The sequence below is a fragment of the Lampris incognitus genome, chromosome 3, assembly GCF_029633865.1.
Source record: "Lampris incognitus isolate fLamInc1 chromosome 3, fLamInc1.hap2, whole genome shotgun sequence".
Lineage (NCBI taxonomy): Eukaryota > Metazoa > Chordata > Actinopteri > Lampriformes > Lampridae > Lampris > Lampris incognitus.
Window position 1 is genome coordinate 28441696 of NC_079213.1, and position 23209 is coordinate 28464904.

The window sequence follows — 23209 nt, forward strand, 5'->3', positions numbered from 1 at the left end:
TGTTGCATGGGAAATTATCAAGTGGCTCTATTGCCACACTAACGCAGTTCTCAATCAGGTCCTCAGGTATCACCAGTAGTGCTGGTTTTCTGTCCTGCCAGGTGTTTAATTACATTCACCTGCTGTTCCGGGTCTAAAACCTCCCTGATGAGGCTGGAATAACTGGAAGAACAGGCGGATGTGATGAACGGCCTGACGGAATGGAAAACTAGCAGTACTGGTGATACCCGAGGACCTGATTGAGAACCACTGATCTCATAACATCACACTGTGAATTGGGGCTGAACAATATATCACAGGCTTATTCTGGCTCATCTGAATAATAATATACTCTAGTTCGATTTGATGACTTCTTGGACAACTGCCATATTTCCTCCAAGATCCCTAAAATCATTGCTAGAAATGGGGCTTTGAAAGTTAAAAGCTGAATATTGGTGAAATTATTAAATTCCTTGTCTCTAATAATGCATTACATACCACAAAAAAAAAATTGCAAGGTTGGGTTTTTTTCTCCATTATGAATGATAACTATCATTCAGCTCTACTGTGAATACTACCTGTCTCGTCTAACCTTGGCATGATCGATGCGGATGGAGAGCTCTCTGGAGGCGAAGCCACCGAAGATCAGGCTGTGAGGGGCACCGATCCTGGCACAGGCCAGCATGGTGAACATGGCCTGAGGAATCATGGGCATGTAAATCACCACCAGGTCCCCCTTCTGTACTCCATTCTTCACCAAGACCCCCGCCAGTCTGGACACCTGAACCACGGGACAGGTTAACACACTTGTTCAAAAGTGACATGTCACATGGTGTTAGATATCAAGAGTGTCATATTTATTGGGATTGCTATTATTCCAAACCTGGTCCTGGAGTTCTCTGAAAGTGATCGTCTGTTTGGTTTCAGTTACAGGACTATCGTAAAGGATGGCAGGCTGCTCTCCACGCCCGTTCTCGACATGATGGTCCACTGCGTTGTGGCACACGTTCACCTTCCCTCCCACAAACCTGTTGCAAATCAGACACGTTGTTGTTGTAGTTTGAAGTGGGATTGAAAAATAAAAAAAATCAATAAGCAACAAAATACCGCAATTTTACTTCAGTTTCTTTTTAACTGGAAATGGAAAATAGCTGAAAAAACCTGTAAGGGCTGAGGGCAAAAATACATCAGCAGACACGCCAAACAAAAGAATATCACTGTATACTAATTAATAAGGTGAAAATTTCCCCTAATTTGGGTGAGCTGCCAATGGGTAAAAAAAAAAAAAAAAGAAAAAAAGGAGCTACTGTGGATATAGAAAGTCTACACACCCCTATTAAAATGACAGGTTTTTGTGATGTCAAAAAAGGAAACCAAGATAAATTGTCAGAACTTTTCCCCCATTTGATGTGAAATTGCAACTTACAAAATTCAAATGAAAAATAAATTGAAACCTTTGGGGGGGGGATAAAATAAAAACTTATAATAACCTGGTTGCATAAGTGTCCATACCCCTAAACCAATACTTTGTTGAAGTGCCTTTTGCACTCAGTCTTTGTGGGTGAGAGCCTATCAGCTTGGCACATCTTGACTTGGCAATATTTCCCCACACTTCCTTGTAAATCAGACTCAGAATACTTTATTCCTCCCCGAGGGGGAACTGGGTAAAACATTCTAGGCGCATCAAAGTGTGAGGGCATCTCCTGTGCACAGCCCTCTTCAGGTAACCCCACAGATTTCCAATTAGATCCAGGTCTGGGCTCTGGCTGGGCCTTTCCAAAACGCTGAACTTCTTTTGGTGAAGTCGTCCCTTTGTTGATGTGGATGTATGCTTTGGGTCTTTTTTGTGCTGAAAGGTGAAAATCCTCTTCAGCTTTCCAGCAGACGCCAAAATCGACTAGTATTTGGAGCTATTCATGATTCCCTGCACCTTGACTAAAGCCCGAGTTCCAGATGAAGAAAAGCAGCCCCAAAGCATGATGGGTATGGTGATGTGCTGTGTTGTTTTTGTGCCAAACATCTTTTGGAATTACGGCCAAAGGGTACAACCTGGTCTCATCAGACCACAACACATTTTTTCACATGGTTTTGGAGACTGGGTGTAGTATCTTTTTGCAAAACTTGGCCGGGCATGGATGTTTTTCTTCATGTGAAAAGGCTTCTGTCTTACCGCCCAGACTTACAAAGAATATGGGAAATTGTTGTCACATGTAGGGAGCAACCAGAGCTTGCCAGCAATTCCTGCAGCTCCTCAGGTTTGGAAAAGTTAGGACATGGGGTTTTTCTGGGTTTCATCTTTTTTACATCACAAAAACCTGCCATTTTAACAGGGGGTGTGCAGACTTTTTCTATCCACCGTAGCTCGAACAGATGTTGTCTGGGATCTTGCTGTCTTGGAAAACATGGTGACCACGAGGTATCATTCATTAACTGTGTCCTTCGTTTTTTTTTTTTTTTTGCAGAAGTGCATCAGGTCCTGGGGGTTGAGACATCCTCTCTAACCTGGATGACGTGCCGTGCATTTAAATGTAATACCGGTGTGATTAATCTGCCAGGGCAGAAACAGTGTCCACACTGCAAATAACCACTTCCACCAACACGATAAGCAAAAACCAAAGGAAAACATACTAACATGTGTACCTGCTTATTCTGGTAGGAAGAAGGGTGTATAAATTGGTCATATACCTTTGCAGACTACACCCACCTTTTCTAGGGCTGACATCAATGTTCATTACATAAGTCACAGCATACATCAACACAAATAGCATCAAGCTGATGCAAGTTAGATAAGTGTATTTCAATGGGGAACATATATAAATGACTGCATTTCTGCAACTACTGCCCATATTGGTAGTTTGCTGCCTCATGATGATCACTAACTAAAGATCATAGGTCAACCTCTTTTTTTTATTTACCAGTCCAGGGCCGGTACTGTTAATAAACAAGCCAGCCCAAGGTTGGATCACAAGTCAGTGCAAGTGGCGCAATGTCAGACCCACGTGTTTACTCGTCCGTTGTGAAGGCTGTGTGTCGTGTCGACACTAGGGCACATTAAAACTCACCAGTTCGGGAAAACAGGGTCTTCTATGTGTAAGGTTTTACCGTAAGGTTCAAACCAGTCAATGTTCCGCCCAATGTCATGCCAGTACTTCTCTGGGTGACGGCTGGCCGCGGAAAAAGCCTGCTCGTATGTTGTGTAGGGTGATGAGGAGGAAGATGAGGAAGATGAGGTGTATTTTCGGCAGCTTTGTTGAGCGTCGACAAGTCTCTTCGCGGCGCCTGCTGGCACGCAGGAGGCGGTTCTCCGTCCACGTTGCGCCGAGTTCGTCCGCCGCTCCGCCGCGACTGTAGTTCCCCCGCGTACCCCGGCGTCCCATCTCAGGGGATCTCTTGAAACGATTCCCTTCACTGGGCGCACTTTTGAGATGAACCCGTAAGCTGAAGTGAAGTCCTTGGACCGCAGTATCCGCATCGCAGTATTGTTTAAAAGACAAAACTCTCGGTTTCTTGGTAAACCTTATTGCGCTTCTCGGGATCTCCTGCAGGTAGAAATGCCAACTTCCACTTCGCTGGGATCCAGTCCAACGTCATCAGAGGCCCGGCCGGGGGAAGGGGGGCCTTGTGAGGCCAAATATTGTATCCCCAAAATAATATATATCTCAGCGTTTATGGGGAATGCGCATGCCCGCACCCGAATCCGGTTATTACATTTCTTTTTCACTCAAGGAAATGTAAAAGACCAACATGTAGATTGTTTTTTTTATTTGTTTATTTTAGGTTATCGACAGTTTACGCTACTTTGTTGGTGAAAACGGATCAAAAAATGGGGGGGAATATGGCGCTTTCCCGCGATGCCACGGGTCGACGGGAGACATATCTTTATGGGGCTGCAAAAGTTGCCAGAACATGGCTTCTTCAAGGAGAAGCCGAGTTGCGACCTATGAACTGGACGTTGTTAACGCGAGAAACGCAATGTTGATTTAACTGGTTGTTTGGAACAGTTTTCAGTGTCAGTATGAATGAACGTAAACACAGCTCAGAGAAGCTGAGATCATAATTGGTGGCTTGGCCACATTTTGGCGGCGGGTGTTTTGTGAATTATAAATTCTTGTCTTTTCAGTACTCACGTAACCTCACAAACAACATTATTACAGGGATACCATGAGGCATGTCTTCATTTTGATTAGACTGCAGTGTGACGTGTCTGAACCGCCTCTACACGATCCTTTGTGCTGAACACATTTGAAAGTAGGATTCCTCAGGCCATTAACTCCGCTGAGAGTTACTGGAAAATGCACATACTTTTAAGGATTTGTCTGGAGATGTCTAGAGACCACTTTTAGCATCATCACAGGGTATTTACAGACATAACTGTGAGTGTTTCACAAACACACACACACTAACCAGACTGACTGCTGCTACAGCCTCCCAGTAACTCTGCTCTTTTTGCCCTAATTAGACAGAAAAAAACCTTTGTAGCCTGCAAAGCCCAGACAGTGTGATGTGGACAACCATGCAAATGCAGCCGGCCTAACCGTATGCATGCAGAGGCTTTCTCTTACTGTGTGCTCTCACCCTGTGTCATTTAGGTCGGTTGCCCAACTGACCCTGACTCTAATTGATACCTTGGTTCATTTCATCTATTTGTTGATGCTGAGCCCATTGTTTTCCATCACACTTTTCATCAGTGATAATGCCAAACATGTTGCTCTCCGATGAGGGAGGCGAATGAGCTGAGCTGAGCTCTGTGTGATTCCTTCACCGCGACTAAACTCATTTTAACATCTTGTGCATTTCCATGGGAATGGGCAATTTACGTGGAGCTAGCCTGTGTATTGTGATCACATTTATGGCAGTGTGCACTGAATATTGGAAAGAAAAAATACTCTGTCCTCAAAAGCATGGCCTTAAAACCTGAGCTGTTCGGCTGTAGAGAAAAATACTCTGTCCGTTATTTGTGTCTTCTCAAAATGACTTCCTCTTAAGACATTCCAAGTCGAAGTTATGAATTATGAAACTGGGTTTTCTTGGACCCGCCATATGCTAATCTTATGGCTAGCAGCTGCTTTGTTGGCCACAATGAATCAGCTCTAGTTTTCTTTGGATTGGTTCGCCCTCTGTTTTCGGTCCATCTGAGCATTTGAATTACAATCCCCTTTTCAGTTTATTAATATTATCTGACTATAACTAAAACCTTGACAGAAAAAGATACCTCCGCCTCCTTCACCCAGCATACAATAATCTATGAAGAACAAAGTTTTAGTAAATCAATGGTTCCCCCAGCACAGGCATAACTCTTTCCAAATTAGCATAGAGTATTGACAGGACATGTATCATTTTTATATTCTCTGGCATCGGGCAGAGTCGTGCGTAGGGTGCGAAATTACAGCTTTTACCACTGGACTTGTACAATCCCTCCATCTAGCACTCATAAAGGTGCCCATTTGTGTTTACACACCCATAGGATGTTTTGGCCCTGAACTCTGCCTTACAGCCCACTCTAGAACCCGGGTAACGCCTGAATTTACACACCAATAAGTTAACGCTGACGTCTTTGCAGGCCTCGATGATGGCGCGTTGCAAGACGTTAGGGGGAATGAGTTCCAAATAACCATCAGGCTTTGCTAGCGCCTGTCAGACATACTGGAGAGCAAAATAAATAAATAAATAAATCATTGGGTTTGTAAGAACAAATTTGTATGTCTGTAGTAGCGTTCACCGCTATAAAGATAACACTTACAGAACTTCCAACCGAACGGCGTCTTTATTCTCGGCTGCTGTATGCCGCAGCCAAGTCATTACAGACCGCCATTAACTCCAAATCTCAGTGGTCGGTTTCCCTCCCAAACGAAAACAGTAAGGAACCAGCGGGCCAGCCCCCCCCCTTCCCCGCTCCACCAACCACAGGCACGCATGCTGACCGACATAACAAGCATTCCCGTGATTGGCAGAGAGCAGGGTGGACAATAGACAGGCTCCGCTAATCGGCACTCCTAACAGCACAGGGTCTCTAGGACCATAGACATATAAAGAGTAGACGCCGCATCAACCGCTACTGCCTATTGGCGCTGACGAGCCGTGGGGCCGCCATCTTGGATCGGTCACCCGCTCCACTCAGTGTAATGTGTTTGGCAGGCGCAATGAACTGTCAGCGCAGTTAATCAATCATAACTCGCTGAATACCAAACTGATTTCCACGCCATTTTTTGTTGCTGAAAACGTCATACATGTAGCTATGATACAGGACACATGGTTTGACGTATTTTAATATTCATAGTTGGCTTAACAGTAATAGAATATTCTGATATATGATATATGTGATGTATGATAGGTGGCTACCGTATTGTTCTGAATATAAGACGGGGTTTTTACCCTGGAAATACGTATGAAAAAGTGGGGGTCGTCTTACATTCGAGGTCTAGACTTTTGAATGTCAATATACATTCTCACTCAGTCAGATTTGTTTCAAGACCGTTCTAAAATTATACCACTTCGATGGTTAATGCAGTTATTGAAATGTTGAAATTGTTATTTTTTCACTATGAGATGGATAGTCTCAATAGACTACAGTTTATTTTCATTTGTATGCTATTTAAATACCATAAGTCATTCATTTACAAATGTATTTACATTTTCTTATTTAAATGTGACAATTTCATCTAAAATATATTGAAAACATAATTTTATTTAAAAGCTGTTAAACAGACTACCTTGTTTTATTCAATGTGTTTTTATTATAATTTTTTTCAAATATAATGTTTTTCTTTATAAAACCAATATTTGCTCTGCAAAGAGTATTTTTCCAAAAATGAGTCTTGAAAAAGGGGGGGGTCGTCATATAATCAGGGTCGTCTTATATTCGGAACAATACGGTATTTAGCAAAACACTCACTATATATATAGGTGACCAGTACATTAAACACAATGGACAAACGTAAACACTGACAACAACACAAAATATTTACATGTGAGGGTAGGAAGTATACAGTGTGTGTGTGTGTGTGTGTGTGTGTGTGTGTGTGTGTGTGTGTGTGTGTGTGTGTGTGTGTGTGTGTGTGTAATAAAGTGGTATAATACTGTAATAATATCGTAATTATATCCAATAGTATGATGTAAAAATAAAAAATAAATACAGATATACATATATATTTTAAAGAGAGATAAATATATAAATAATGTAGCATAACAATGTAGGGGAAAAAATAAAAGTTGCTAATTAAAGTTTGACATGAAACCCCTAAAACCCTTGAAAGAGAACTGTTTTGCAGAGTTTCTTTCTCGTGCTCCCTTTCTGCAGGTCAAGAGAGGTGAGTTTTGCAATGTGGTGCAACCTTATCTTGAGAAACTCAGACACAACCAAAGACAACAAGTTGTAGTGGTGGTTGTCGATGGCAAACTGTGTCTCCTCAATGTGTTCTCCAAGCAGAAAAACATCCTCCGTGCCAATCTCCTCTCGGACGATGTGGGTGATTGTAGACAGCTTTGGAGTTTGCTTTGTTGCAGCTTGGCGAATCACCCTCTCTGCAGCTCTCAGCACCTTATAATAATAATAATACATTATATTTATATAGCGCTTTACACAGTGCTCAAAGACACTTTACAGAACAGAGAAAATAAGAACAAAGAACAAAGCAACTTTAATACACAAAGATTAAAATACTTTTTAAAACAAGATAATGAAATCAAACCTTCACTGTGCCTTGTGATGGAATCACTAGGCCGCCCGCCGTTGTGTTTCAGGGCTAGAAGGTGGTAGGTAGCTCTCGTCACGTGATGATGGGACAGCATCTCTGACAAGGCTCGCACGGCACCCATCACAGGACAGCTTTCGCTCTATAACTTTTTTAAATAACTGCGTATCGCGCCAATTTTTTGGGAGAAGGGAGAGGTCTTATAAACACACACACTGACTTAATTGCATCACGTCCTATTTTGTTTCCTTCGAAAAAAGCTCTGTGCTAATTTCGCGGCGTGTTACTTTGGGCCCGGTTCTCCCCTATCTTACTGTTGTTAGGATGGATTACATGTGAATAATACAGTCTGTGCCACCTGTGTAAAATTCGCTGGTCAATATAATACCAGTAACGTTAATATTGTTTTATTTGTACAATAGCATTCTTTTGTCAGTTGTAAAGTCAGTGTTATGGAATATGACTTATAAAGTCTCAGTTCATAGCCGGGTGAACACCGGCACTGAGCATAGCCTAGCTAGCTGGCTACGATTTCGCAGTTGGACATAAATACAGTACAGTAATATTAAATTCACAAAATACAACCAATAGTGATGTTCAATCTTACTTGTGAAAAGTAATCCCCCGAGCCCTGTTTTCGACGGTCCGTCGATTGGAGCAGGAATATGCTGAACAGCGTTCTGGCATCTTTCTCAGTCGTGTATTCTGCTGCTAGGCAACGCGTATGATGACCGGTCCAAGATGGCGGCCGTATTTCTCGCGCCCCAACAGCCAATGCGGCGTCTACTCTTTATATGTCTATGTCTAGGACCATTGGATTTAAGATGAATCCTTTCGAACGGAACTCAATTGGCTACCAACCGGAAACTGTTTGAAGCAGATGACCAGCAGGCTATTCATTAACAAACGTTTCACCGGCAAGATGGAGTTTTTTTATGTGGGTTATTAACCCGGTTAATTCGATTACGATGAAGACTGGGTGATTTCAATCGTCCTTCAAATATATTTCGAAGAACCGTGCTATTGTTGCAGCCAGACAACAGCTGGGTAATAATCTCAGTATATTTGCATATTTGAATGATGAAATGATAAAATATTGCACTTTTACATAAGCGCCGAGTGTAAACCGACACAATAGCGTTGATTTCTTCTTAATTCTGCTTGGAGTTGAAATATTCAACATCACTTGACATAGTGTGGCCTGTTTCCCCAGTAAAAGGGTGAAGGTCAACTCACGACAGCTGTTTGGTGCAACAAAGCCAAGCAGCGTGGCATGTCGGCAGTACACTCATAGAAAATAATGTAAATGCCACTTGACTAGCTTGCCTACCAACACGAGGATCGCTGGTTCGAATCCCTGTGTTACCTCGGGCTTGGTCGAGAGTCTGTCCAGACACAATTGGCCGTGTCTGTGGGTGGGAAGCCGGAGGTGAAGAGCAGGGTAATTGGCCAAGTACAATTGGGGAGAAAAAGGGGGGGGGTGCCAGTTAACTCAACTCAATTTCCACAGGGAATAGGAGATGAGAGCGGACTCCCTGAAGAGGGCGACAGCAACTCAATGGTTAGAGAGAAACTTGTATTTTGGGTTCAAGTGCAGAGGTCAAATCTGAGATGGGAAAATCAATGGGAAAATGCTCTCTCCTCTGTCAGTACAGTGCATGCATGTGGAGGTGCCCTTCAGCAAGGCGCATCATCTGCTCCAGTGGAGTCGTTAGGTGACAGCAGGGCCGCCCACAAGGGGAGGGGGAGCCTTCTGGGGCCGGGTCGCTGGGGGGTGTTATGGAGGCCAGCAACATCATCCTAAATATAAGCAATGATAAAGATAATGGCAATACTTGCCATTGAGTGAGTACTGGCTAAACAGATGGACTGTAAAGACACTATAAAGGACATTGCATCCAGTAAGACAAGATGAAGATGGCTGTATAAGAGGCAAATATGAAGCCATAAGGTAAGAAATTGCATTTTCTACTAAGAAATGTGTGTTGTAAGAGATCTTTGTTGGCCTTGGTGTGTTTAAGTGTGTCAAAGAGTTCTATTATTGTGTGTGTGTGTGTGTGTGTGTGTGTGTGTGTGTGTGTGTGTGTGTGTGTGTGTGTCTATACAGCCCCCATTACGCATTTATATGAGTAAAGCAGATGGGGGGGGGGGGTATTCACTGGAACTTTTCTGGGGCCCAGCCATTTCTGTGGGCAGGCCTGGGTAACAGTACAGTCTATGGATTTCCAAAAGTGTTCAAATCTTTCAACTCTTCCTCCAGGCTGTTTCTGTATGGAGTTCTTTTTGACAGCTTGCCAGGTTTAAAAAACAAGGCAAGAAATATTGAATAAAAAGTCTGCCTGTGGATCTGATGGTCAGCGACTGCTAACCGGGACCATCCATCCATCCATTATCCAAACCGCTTATCCTGCTCTCAGGGTCGCAGGGATGCTGGAGCCTATCCCAACAGTCACTGGGCAGCAGGCAGGGAGACACCCTGGACAGGCCGCCAGGCCATCACAGGGCTGACACACACACACACATTCATACCTAGGGACAATTTAGTATGACAGATGATTCACCTGACCTACATGTCTTTGGACTGTGGGAGGAAACCGTTGCAACCGGAGGAAATCCACGCAGACACGGGGGAGAACATGCAGACTCCACACAGAGGACGACCCCCAAGGTTGGACTACACCGGGGCTCGAACCCAGGGCCTTCTTGCTGTGAGGCAACGGCACTAACCACTGCACCACCGTGTCGCCCCTGACCGGAACAATCCTGGACAATTCTTCTGTATAGCAAAAAAAAAAAAAAAAGAAAAGAAAAGAAAAAAAATCCGTCTGTCACGTTCAAGCAAATCCAAAATACTGTCATTTCATGGGGTCACCAGGGTACTGTTGTTTTCAAGTGCCTCTGAGTGTGGCGTGCCCCACAGACCGTTGCAGAGAGATTACAGGGGTGGCAAGCTTATTAACCTGTGTACCGCTTTAATTGGTACATAATTAGCAATTATATTGTGGACACAAGATGCACGCAATCCATTTACTGGATGACTGCCTGGCTGTCTCTCACAGCAGACATGCAGCAAAGAGCATCCCCACAGTACCGTCCGGTGGGATCCAGTGCGTTGAAAATGTAACGACCGTGCCCGTTGAATCTGTCTCACATGAATTCTAACGGAAATTGGCACCCCCTGATTTGGACTCCCACATTGGTTGATAGTATAATGTACCATCAACCTCCCAGACCAGCGCGCTCCAGCCATTTATTCCTGTGTGTCTTGGTCTACTGCATCTTCAGCGGGAAAGGAGGCCTTCTGGAAATCAATTCTCTCCCAACTAACAGGCTTCAAGAACACTGCAGCATAATCCCTGCTCTTAAAATAAAAAAAGCAGAACTGAACTCTAGAGTCTAACGTTGCTTTCCAGCCCATATGGATGGGAGCCCGTAATCTCCTTGTGTCCTCTTTCTCTCCGATCCTTAAACCCTCTCTCCATCCATCCCTCTACTCTACCGCTTACCAACCGTTTACATCTGCCTACAGCTGGGTGGAACTGTGGGTGGTGAAAATTCACCAGCACATATGGTGCCTGTGCAGCTGACTGGAAATGTGTTGGTCTGGCAGCAGTTTAACGTCAAAAGCAGAAATGGATTAGAAATATGCTCACTGAAGGTTACTGTAAAATGATGTACAGGTACCATCTTGCAGGAGGATTTTTGGAAGTGAAATCATGTTATCATATCAAACTGAGGTCAAATAAATTCACTTTTCATGCCAGTCTCCTGTATTTTGTGCACTGCATTAGTTTCATCATGTTGCCAAATTGGTCTCCACAAATACAGTAATTCATGTGAGAAACTCGTCTCTCTCACACACACACACCACCACCACCACCACAGGAAGTTACTATCCATAATTGTGCACCTGAAAGCCTTGATAGATAATTTGCTACAGCTATGGACCGAGTCCACATTTGTTCGAGATAACTAATTGTGCAGGCTGCAGTACATGACAGTGTGTTAATACAGTTCAAGCGCCAGTAGCGGTGTGCCAAATCTATTAATGATGACGGTACGCCTCCCCAATACAGGGCATGTGCTACGTGTTTATTTCGGCAGTTCCACTATCAAGTGAAACGACTGACCATGCGTGGGATTTGCCACGGCAAAAAACCACTATTAAGCAGCAGGTCTCCTGTGAAAGCAGATCCGGTGGCTTGGCTCCAGTCTGTGTCAACAAACCATCAGCATGGGGATTACTGCAAAAGCTTTTTGCAACTACGGGTCCCCACCATCATCCGGCCCTTATCAAGTGCAATGCCTGCATGCAACTGCGTGTCGCACATGGAAGCGATAGAATACACCGCGGCTCAGTGATGTAGTGCGCCCTAATGGCAAGTTTGGCTAGCATCACTTTATTTATAACGTCTGAACTGGAATGGACGTCTGTCATCCACAGACCAGCAAGAGTGGGCCACATACGCAAACCGCTGGTTTATATGCCAGATTATGAGGAATGGGGACGGAGCAGGAGGTTTGAGGGAGGTATAGATTTAATCCACCACTTTCCCTCCCAGCCACTCCCACTGACGGGTCTGTCTCTGTCTCTCTCCCTCTCTCTCTCCCTCCCTCTCTCCCTCTCTCTCTCTCTCTCTCTCTCGGTCGGAGTTGCCTCGATGCTGCAGCCGCTGTTAGTCGCTGTTTTCTATTAACAGCAGTCATGGCGACGGTGGTCCAACCGCTCACTCTGGATCGAGGTAAGACGCGCAAGCGTTGCCGTCGCTAATTTTTTTTTATCTTGGATTATTTCCTCTTTGGAAACTTTGGCAAAAAAAATTGAAATTGAAATAAAAACAGCAGCAACAACAGCTGAGAAGCAGGCTGTAGTTCAAGGCTCCGTGTGTGCTGGTGTTGTTATTCTGGCTCGAGCCGATATTTCTAGGCGAGCTCACGAGCCGGGGCTGTGAACGGGCTCGCTGTAAATGAAAGACCACCTATATGCACAGGGTGCGCGCGTTTCGTAGAATCAAATGCCAGCCACTCGTTAGCTTGCTCGAACGACACCGGCTAGTTTACCATGTAAACACGTTTAACGAAGTAATAATAACAACGTCCCCCCCCCCCGGTGCATCTTCTTTTATTATTTCGGGCTATAAATACTGAATAACGGGCTCGGGAGTGTTATCGGCTTATTGGCCGGGTTTCGTTTTCAACCTCTCGGGGGGAAAATACACGGACCGACTTTTCTTTTGACTTCAGGTTGAAGGCTGGACAACTTCTGTCGCCAGTGGGCCAGGCAGGTAGGTGCAAGACAGCTTCGCTACCTTTGCACAAATCATCCCCCCAGAATCAGGTTTTAACCTACCTGTTGGCCAGCAGAGCCGCCCGGGAAACAACACGGCGGCTGGGGAAAGATGCCAGGTAATAATAATAATGATGATGATGATGATAATAACGATGCTAGACTGGTCAACGCTGTCGCGTAACAGACCGTGTCACATGTGACTCCTCTCCATCTCACATCTTTTCGCGTATTTTGACAGGCCAACAGAATAATTATTCCAATAATTCCCACGTACTATCTCATCACTTTTTTATTTGGCTTACTCTGAGCTGCATTTGGGACTTGACCCCCATGCGTTATGGTGAAACGTGACGTCGCAGGAAGTGGATGCGGACGGACGATGAAAATAGACACCTGAGGCATTTCCTCTGTGCCCAGTGAAGCTGGCCTGGGCTGGCCCGGCCCGGCCCCATCACGGCCAAGCGACGAGAGGTCGTAAATACGCCACGCTCTTCTTTCTCCTGGCAGGTGAATATACACCGGGAGTTCATCTCATCAGCTTTAACTGTAATTTGGAGTGCATCAAGATAATTAGCCACAAAGGACGATTTAGTATGAAATAAACCAAGGTAAGATTGGCCACTAAATTTCAGCTGCTTACATTGTGTTTTGCCCGCATGCTGCAGACTGACTTGCATTTGCTAATAAGACTGGATAATTGGAGGTCCATTAATTACCCTTTGAATAAATAATAGTAAGTAATGCAATGGGCACAAGAGTCTATGACACAAACTAACAACAAAACTGTCCTCATCCACCACTCGTGGTGTGGTATTCAGTAATAACAGGGAGGGATGTTGCTGTTTTAGAGATTACACTGATAAACAAACATTGACATCACAGAGGTTAGCTTGTGTGGGGGTTTTTTTTTTAGTCTAAGTTAAATGTCAGCCTTTACTCAACCTTACTGGAGCCATTTGCAGAGGCAATGTATTGGCCATGCTAATGGTCTTTATTAAGGTGACTGACCCATATGAGCAGACTTGGAGGTTGATTCAATCGGCCAACGATGGCATGCGGGGTATAAATGCTAGATTCACACATTAGCTGTCCAGATTATGGGGCGACCACAGCGAAACCTTTTCTGTGCTGCTGGCACTTTCGAGGGAACGCTGTAATTGCTAATGAAAAGGTAGTCTTGTCTGCTGTTGAAAAGAGCTGAGTTTTTAAAACGGCACACGCGGGGAGGCAACAGGCAATGATGTGCTCTTTTAAAGAAGCCAGCAGACAGCTCGTGCATGCACGTGCACACACACATGTGCACACACACACACAGACTCAGTTGCAGGGTCGCAGCAGGTTGGTAAGGCCTTACATCACCACTCCTCCTGCAGTTGTTGGTAAACTGCTGGAGTTGATGAACTCCAGTGAAGTGAAGTGGTGAAGTCTATCAAGAAAAATGTCTTTTTGAGCCTGCTCTCTGTGATACTTAACATCAGACCAGGCTGCAGGCAGTCTCAGCATTGCATTCAAAAAGATAAGAAATGCCAGCCGTTCGATACTAAAAAACAGAGAAGAGAAAAAGAGCCAGTCTCATATGTGGTTGGTTCGGGAATTTAGCCACAAACCGAGGGACTGTACCACCAAATTAAAAGCATGCTATTTGTGGTCCATCATTTAGACTATTGCTCAATAATAATATAGGAGATAAAACCACCTGAAGTATATTAAATTTGCAGCCTCACAGCCTTAAAATGAAGAAATTTAAAAAAAATTGAGATAAAATAATCGTACAATCCCTTCCTAGAAAGTGCACTTGGTTTTATTATAATGTCTGCTTTATTCAGTAAGAGCAATGACGTTTTAACACTCAGTGCATCTGAAATGCAAGAGATCGTTTGCATCTTAGTGAGAATATTTGAACTTCCGTCCACAAGGTATACATGGCTGCCTGTTTCCATTCCATAGCCTCTGAACTCCTTTTCCCTAGGAAATATCTGCGACATGTTGGTCTCGTTTTCCTTTGAGAGATCCCGTCTGGTTCACTGCTTTGAGGCCAGCCCTCATTCCTGTCACATACTTTCAGTAAACACCAGTGAGATAGATGATTAGAGGTGAGAAAAGCCAATGTCACTCTTCCAAAAAGACGCTGAGAGCAGAGCACATCTTTTCCAAGGCACCAATCATATGGGAGGCACAGGGCTGCAGAGTAGTTAAATCTCAGCTTGACGCTGCCCAATAAATCAGTGAAGATGAGGAAGACAATAAGAGTGTGATGTCGCTGATGCCATCCTTAACTACACTCTCTTGCAGGGGCAAGTAGCCCACAAAGGAGTGATTTATTTGCCCTCCAGAGAGGAGAAGGCCACGATAGGGGAATGTTGGGAAGAACTCAGCTGCCATGCAGGGAGGGTTTGATGGGGTGGCGTGCAGCATCTTGTGGAGCAGTTTGGAGATGTTTTGTAAAACCCTGTGGTTTCTTTCCTCTTGTCATTCAGCCTGTTTGCCACTTCGTTTTGTCTGAAGGTTGGAGTCGGCAGTGCAAATGCAGGAGGGCCAGGAAGGATCCAGGTGTGAAATCTGGAGGTCTTTTTACAACAGCATTTTTACTTGCACGCATGACATCCAGACACGCTCTCAAAGGGAAAGGTTACGACGGCCTTTCCCTTGCGCTCTGCCGGTGGAAAGCAATAATTTTCAAAATGGGTCCTCGCAGTTTCAGAGCAGGATAGAGATTTTTTTTGGGGGGGGGGGGTTGTTGCAATAAGCTTTGTTGGCAGTGATTGTGGAATAGCCAGGAGGTATTGTCAGGCACGATGAGAAGCAGCAAGGCACTCGTGGGCTGCCCATTATGTTTATAAAGTAGAAGTAAAACTCTATTTTAATCTGAAATGAATGCAAAGGCTAATCATGTTTTTTTTTTTTTTGTATTATCTTTTATTCTGATGTTAGTTTCCACTCAGCGATGCAGCTCTTGAACGGCGGCTAAGGATAATAGTTGCCAAGCGACACATCTGCTTTTTTTTCCCTTCCTCTTTGCATGACAGTGTTCATGTGAAAACGTCACTGGTAACACTTTCCTATGCACGCCCTCCACCGCTGCCCTCCATTGTGTACTAATTATATCCCCATGCCGGAGTCGTGCCCGGTGCAACGCCGCCCTAAACAATGTTATAGAGCCTTGGTCAAGCAATGAATCCCTCATTAAAGTCCGGTGCCTACGCTCTCGCTGGTGAATGATAAAATGACCTTTGGTAGTCCCAGCCTCCTGTTAAGATGTGTTATAATTAGTGTCCGCGGAATGGTGTCACACAGCTATCATCAGGTCTGGCAGGACAAAAAATATTTTATTCTGTGCTACTCCATTTAGAGGATGACATGTTCAGAGTGATGACCACATTATTACATCCTGCCGTCAAAGCGGATTGGAAATGGAAAGGAAACCGGTGATTGATTTTTTTTTTCTTCACTGAAAAAAAAAACCTTTTGAAAAGCGAAGGCTTGCTCAGCAATATTGCGGGCAGCGCTTTTAAGATCTCTGGGTGCAGGCATGTCTGGGTGCGTGCCGGCGTGTTTACATCTGCAAATTACAATTAGGCGATAGGCCCCGCGGTCAGCCTTCATTGATGATTTGTCAAGTGAAAAATACTTTATGTGGTCGTCCTCTGCATCCGTCGTCCTTTTCAGTAAATCATATTGTCGCAGTGACTACACCTGTTTTAATATCGCATGTCTTATGATGGCCCTGTGATGGCCTGGCGGCCTGTCCAGCATGTCTCCCTGCCTCCCGCCCATTGACTGCTGGGATAGGCTCCAGCATCCCCGCAACCCTGACAGCAGGATAAGCGGTTTGGATAATGGATGGATGGATGGATGTCTTATGATGTCCAATGGACAGAAGAGACGAGTTTTGTGACATCCGGGTAGCGTAGTGGTCTATACTATTGCCTACCAATACAGGAATTGCTGGTTCGAATCCCCGTGTTACCTCCGGCTTGGTTGGGTGTCCCTACAGACACAATTGGCCGTGTCTGCAGGTGGGAAGCCGGATGTGGGTATGTGTCCTGGTTGCCTCCCTCTGGTCAGTCAGGGCGCCTGTTTTGGGGGGGGGGAGATAGCGTGATCCTCCCACACGCTTTGTCCCCCTGGTGAAACTCCTCACTGTCAGGTGAAAAGAAGCGGCCGGTGACTCCACATGTATCGGAGGAGGCATGGGATAGTCTGCAGCCCTCCCCGCATCGGCAAAGGAGGTGGAGCAGCGACCGGGACGGCTCGGAAGAATGGAGTGATTGGCCAGATGCAATTGGGAAGAAAAAGGAAAGAAAAAAGAGAGACAAGTCTTTAGAAGACTGCTGACGAGAATTTGCAGCTTCCATTCTGGTTGTACAGGTATCTAATATATCCAGCTATTGCTAACTACAAGTTGTTTAGAGCTGTTGACATCAGATTTACCCCCTGCAAAACTGCATCCCCAAGCTCCAGTCCAAGCCAAGAAATCTGAGGCTTTTGCTCATTTTATACGCCGGCTCAGCAGCCTACATATTGGATCAGAACAGCTGAATATGAGGGCAAGTTAAGGCGTCTCAATGAATAACCGATTTCCTTTATCCTCTAATTCAAGGGGTTGAAACACGTTTACCCCTCAGGCCGAACGGCACACTGACACGAGCACGTCGGAGATAAGCGGTGGTGATGTCTGCCGTGTGAACGTGTGCACATCAGACATAGCACTGGTTTAAGGAACTTTAAAATTAGCCATATAATTGCATTCTGTGAATTACAGGACTGCTGTTAATCGCTCACTTATGGACATCCCATGAATGATATCGTGAGTCTACTAGCAATGCGCTATGCAAATCCCCTTGAAAGCATACAGCTGATGTGCTAAGTGGCCAAATAATTTTAAAACAAGTCCATTAGCATGCCTAGCTCCTTTAATCACTGAACCTCACTAATGAGAATTTCCTTACCTGAGAGAAATTAACTTATGACAGCGTTTCTGATGATGTCGTCACTCTGCTTGTTAAGCATCGGCGCATTAAGCAGTACCAACTGTCTTAATGCGGCGGGTGCGAGGCTACTTTTTTGGGTCTGTTAAGGGCAGAAAGTAATGTGGGTGCATCTAGTGATTTTACCTTGCATTACATGTTGATTATACTAATTCTAATACAACCTGCTGGGTTTTATTTTGCAGCTCCTGGCCGACAGTATCAGCAGCGTGTCGTGCGGGTTGTGTGCATGAAGCGTAAACGCTCTCCTTTTGTATTGTCCTTTGAAAAGCCTCTCATTTAGGTGCGCAAGAGGGTCAACATCTCTCTGCCTCTCTCTGCAAATGTCAGTCAAAACGCGCAGAGAAAATGGCCTCATTTTGCACAGATTGTTTGTTGCGCCGATATGCTAAATTTGGCCAACCCGACTTGCTGTTGTCAACATGGAAGCTAAGGTACAGCTGGATTATAATGACTTCCAGTGGGGGAGGGGGAAACATAAGTGAAAACGCTGAACACATCTGGACCTTGCGAGTCCCCCCCCCCCCCCCCGCAGCACGATGCTACGGGGTCGAGTGGTGTAAATTAAAGCAAAAACAAACAATAGAAGACTGGAGGGTGAGTGGATCTCTTCCACAGAGCTTCCGGAAATCTCTGGTGAATCCACCTTAGCGTTTAGCCCCCCGGCCTCAAGAAGAAAGTAATACTGCATGAATCTTGTAGAAATGTCTGTGTCAGAATACTAATCCAATATTTATGAAGGGAAAAAAAGCAATTAACTGGTCTTGTATGATTGTCAGATATGATTGACACGAACGTCTCAAACTTGCAAATTCTTCCAAATTTTTTTTTCTGAGCCGATTCTTCCAAATTCTCTCCAAGGTTGAAGCACCCCCAGAGTCACGAAACCAGTATGAACACAAAATGATACGTGCACGTTCTTATCTCATGACAGAGAGAATTAGTTAGCCGAGGCTGGAATTGTATTTCCTGGTTTTCCCCTTTGGCTGAGGTTATTCATGTTGGGAGCATGAATTTAGTTCTTAGTTGTGTTGAGTCACGCTCACTTTGTTATCCTCACCAGGTGGATACCCTGGAGAGGATTATCGTGTGTGTGTGTGTGTGTGTGTGGCTAATTAGCACACTACTGGACCGACCTACCAGCCTAACATCTTTTGAGCACAGTTATGACTGTATGATCAATGACCTCTCGTGGTTGCAGTGATACAAAACCTTTGAAAGTTTGTTTTTCGCTATCGCCGTTCCCTCTCTTCATTCGCTCTAGCTCGCTCGAGCAACGCTGCTCTCTGTCACTGCCTGATCCAAGTCAACCGCGCAAATGCGCGACTCACATCTACGGTTGACTTGGATCAGGCAGCAACATGATCAAGTTATTCAAATAATTTTTACAGGGGCGCCCGGGTGGCGTGGCGGTCTATTCCGTTGCCTACCAACATGGGGATCGCCGGTTCGAATCCCTGTGTTACCTCCGGCTTGGTCGGGTGTCCCTACAGACACAATTGGCCGTATCTGTGGGTTGGAAGCCGGATGTGGATATATGTCCTGGTCGCTGCACTAGCGCCTCCTCTGGTCGGTCACGGCGCCTGTTCGGGGGGGAGGGGGAACTGGGGGGAATAGCGTGACCCTTCCACATGCTACATACCCCTGGCAAAACTCACCAATGTCAGGTGAAAAGAAGTGGCTGACGACTCCACAAGTATCGGAGGTGGCATGTGGTAGTCTGCAGCCCTCCCCGGATTGGCAGAGGGGTGTGGAGCAGTGAGTGGGGTAATTGGCCGGATAGAATTTTTACAATCCAAAACAAAAATATGAAAATTATAAAGGAACAACGTCCTCTATGTTGCCGTCAAAACAGGAAGTGTTGCATATTCTTGTTGTTGCCCGATGTGAGTCAACCGTAGATGTGAGTCGCGCATGCATGCACGTAAATATTTTACCCAGTTTTATTATATTATGAAAATAAAAACAGGGTTAGACCAAAATGGTCGCATAGCAAACCTTTTCTTTTTAAAAAATGCGAGTGCATGTCAGAGTTGGTCGCATTTGTGCGAGGGTCCGGCGAGGAGGCTGCACATCCACAGACTGACAGGCGAAACGATTTAATTAGGTAGCTTTTTTTAGCTTCAGTGCTGCATATTAAAAACTTTTTTTTTCCATATTTCCCATTCAGTCGACTTGGGTGCTGTGAAAAGGTCTTATAGTGGCGGGACAAACACTTTTTTCTGTTCATGTGTGTGTATCTGTGTAATCTCACATACTATTGGGTCTGTCAGCCAAATAATGTTTGTGCACAGTTATGGCTATGATCAAGGACCTCTCATGGTTGCGGTGATTCAAAACCTTTGAAAAACCTGTTTTATACCACAATTGAGTGCTACCTCCTCAGCTGGTTTTCATCTAAGTCCAAAAACCGGAGAAGGGGAGATAGGCCTGGCGGGGATCTGCACTCTGAGTGCTCGCCTAGTTTTCAAGAGCCACTTTCTGCCTCTTAGGGTATAGCTCGTGAATAAGAATTGATCCAATAACAATTTCAGCTTCATTGAAACAAGCAGTGTTTTTTAGGGGCTTAGTTACTGTGTAATGTCTCTCTCAGCTACAGTCATTAGGAACTGTAATGTATGATTTCATTGCATTTCTGTTTAAGGGATAGTCTTTGATGGAAGTGACATAACTCTTCAGTGGAATGCCCTGCAGTGATTCCAGCTGCGTTGTCATGGAATACAGTCACCGTCTGCCGAGCAGCGAGGCCCCACCCTCGGGTTTTACAAGTGTCGGAGCGCAGTTGCTATTACAATTTACACAATTCCCTGAAAACAGTGACTACTTCAAGGAGCAAACTATATGATTCATGGTAGCTCAGCTAATTACTTCAGACAGTGGAGTTGAAATGAAGACAAATGCAGTGTCACCAAAATGGGAAACAGACAGTGTGGCACTGATAGTTTTAATAATAATAATCCACAGGATGCATGCCAAGTGTAAAAAAAGACTGAAGTGAACTAAAGCAAACTGAAGTAAACTGAACTGAACTGCGAGTTTAACGGACCTTTTTAAATCGGCCAATAGGACGCTGCCGTGGTTTGTTTGCTGCTTTTCTCACTTGTTATGTCCCCGGTGGAATGAAAAAGAGTGACAACTGGGCCTTAACACCTCCCTCTGTCACTGGGTGCTGGACTTTCTTAAGGGGAGGCCGTAGTCAGTGCAAATTGGCAAGATCACCTCGAGGACCATCACACAGCACCGGCGCTCCACAGGGCTGTGTGCTCAGTCCGCTCTTGTTCACCCTGCTGACTCACAGCTGCACAGCATCATCCACCTCCAACCTCATTATAAAGTTTGCTGATGATACCACAGTGGTAGGTCTCATCAGCAACAATGATGAATCATCATACAGAGTGGAGGTGGATCAACTGGTGAAGAGGTGCACAAACAACAACCTCTCCCTAAACACAGGAAAAACTAAGGAGGTCATTATTGACTTGAGAAAGCTCACCACCTACCATACCCCTCTGACCATCATGGGTATGGAGGTGGAGAGTCAGCAGTGTTAAGTTCCTGGGAGTTCACATCACAGAGGACCTCTCCTGGTCCTCACATGTCACTGTGCTCTCCAAGAAGGCCCAGCAGCGTCTTCACTTCCTGCGGCATCTGAAGAAGGCGAGTCTCCCTCCCCACCCATCCTCATCACATTCTACAGAGGCACCATAGAGAGCATTCTGACCAGCTGTATCACTGTCTGGCATGGGAACTGCAAGGCCTCTGACCGCAAAACCCTACAGCAGATAGTGAAGACAGCTGGAAAGATCATAGGAACTGCTCTCCCTTCCATCCAGGCCATCTATGACACATGGTGCACCCGGAAGGCTCTCAGCATCGTGAAGGACCCCACCCACCCTTCCCACATCCACTTCAGCCTCCTACCCTCTGGCAGGAGGTACCAGAGCATCTGTGCTGCCTCCACCAGACTATGCAATAGTTTAATTCCTCAGGCTATGAGGTTACTCAACAGCCTGAACACTTGGACCTCCCACAAAATGACCTTTTGACCATCTTACTCACTGTCTGTGTCAGTTGTGCTTGTGATGTTTAGGTCTGTGAAATTATTTTTGTTTTTAATGCACTTTTTGTTTTTAATATTTATTGTGTGTTATTTGTATTTATGTGACACCGTGGTCCTTGTGAAGCGTAATTTCGTTCCCTTGTATGTATGAGACATGTATATGAGGCAATGACAACAAAAGCAGTCTACGTCTAAGAGAGATATCACAGCTGTGACTGAAAGAAAATGAGTTGGGGGCATCCGGGTGGCATGGCGGTCTATTCTGTTGCCTACCAACATGGGGATCACCAGTTCAAATCCCCATGTGTAACATGGGACTTGGTCGGGTTTAGTCCGGCTTGGTCAGGCGTCCCTACAGACACAATTGGCCGTGTCTGCAGGTGGGAAGCCGGATGTGGGTATGTGTCCTGGTCGCCGCACTAGCACCTCCTCTGGTCAGTCGGGGCGCCTGTTTGGGGGGTGGGGGGACTGGAGGGAATAGCGTGATCCTCCCACGTACTATGTCCCCCTGGCGAAACTCCTGTCAGGTGAAAAGAAGTGGCTGGCGACTCCACATGTATCAGTGAAGGCATGTGGTAGTCTGCAGCCCTGCCCGGATCGGCAGAGGGGTTGGAACAGCAACCAGGACAGCTCAGAAGAATGGGGTGATTGGCCAGATGCAATTGGGGAGAAAAAAGGGGGAAAATCCCCCCCCAAAAAAATCTATATAATCTATCTATCTATTTATATTACTATTGTTGATGACTGCACTGATGTTGTCCTGCTAAAACAGCTGTGTGTGTTTGCCTCGGCAGTAATATAAGGATGCGTCTGTAGAGAAAACTGAACACGGCCAAGTGAGCAGTCATCACCTTAGTTGTCCCAGTGATGGACGAACACAGGTTACATTCGTTTATTGAACTGAACTGAAACCGAACAGCTTCTCCGTTTGATGACTTGCTCTCGAGCTGTGTCAGGGAACGCTTAGCCATCCCTCCTGATTAGAAAGAAGCAGCACGAGAGTCTGCAAAAAGCAGCAGCAAAAACCTCTATACAATATTAATCTTCGCAGTGTGTTCCAAAACCAAGTCGAAGTCCTTGATGTGGATAAAGAAAATGGTGCTAATGAGCATGAGAAAGAAAAAAAATGGCAGAGTATTTTCTTCTTCTCCTTTTTTTATATCCCCTGTTTGGTCCTTGACCTCGCTTTAATGAGAGTAAA

The 23209-nt window shown here is 45.1% G+C and overlaps 2 protein-coding genes across 3 annotated transcripts in view; one reads left to right on the top strand and one right to left on the bottom strand.

The window, feature by feature from the left end:
• Nucleotides 1–3523, bottom strand: part of acss3 (acyl-CoA synthetase short chain family member 3) — a 52594-nt gene extending 49071 nt beyond the window's left edge. For both annotated transcript variants that reach the window (XM_056277372.1, XM_056277371.1), the window contains exons 1-3: nucleotides 3042–3523; nucleotides 863–1007; nucleotides 572–760 (exon numbers count right to left, since the gene is read on the bottom strand). In XM_056277372.1, the coding sequence (XP_056133347.1) occupies nucleotides 572–760; nucleotides 863–1007; nucleotides 3042–3451 (744 nt within the window). In that variant the 5' untranslated portion in view covers nucleotides 3452–3523. The remainder of the gene's footprint in view (nucleotides 1–571; nucleotides 761–862; nucleotides 1008–3041) is intronic.
• Nucleotides 3524–12332: 8809 nt separating this feature from the next.
• The window catches only part of lin7a (lin-7 homolog A (C. elegans)), a 32500-nt gene continuing 21623 nt past the window's right edge, over nucleotides 12333–23209 (top strand). The window contains exon 1 of the mRNA XM_056277232.1: nucleotides 12333–12412. Within this exon, the coding sequence (XP_056133207.1) occupies nucleotides 12376–12412 (37 nt within the window). The 5' untranslated portion in view covers nucleotides 12333–12375. The remainder of the gene's footprint in view (nucleotides 12413–23209) is intronic.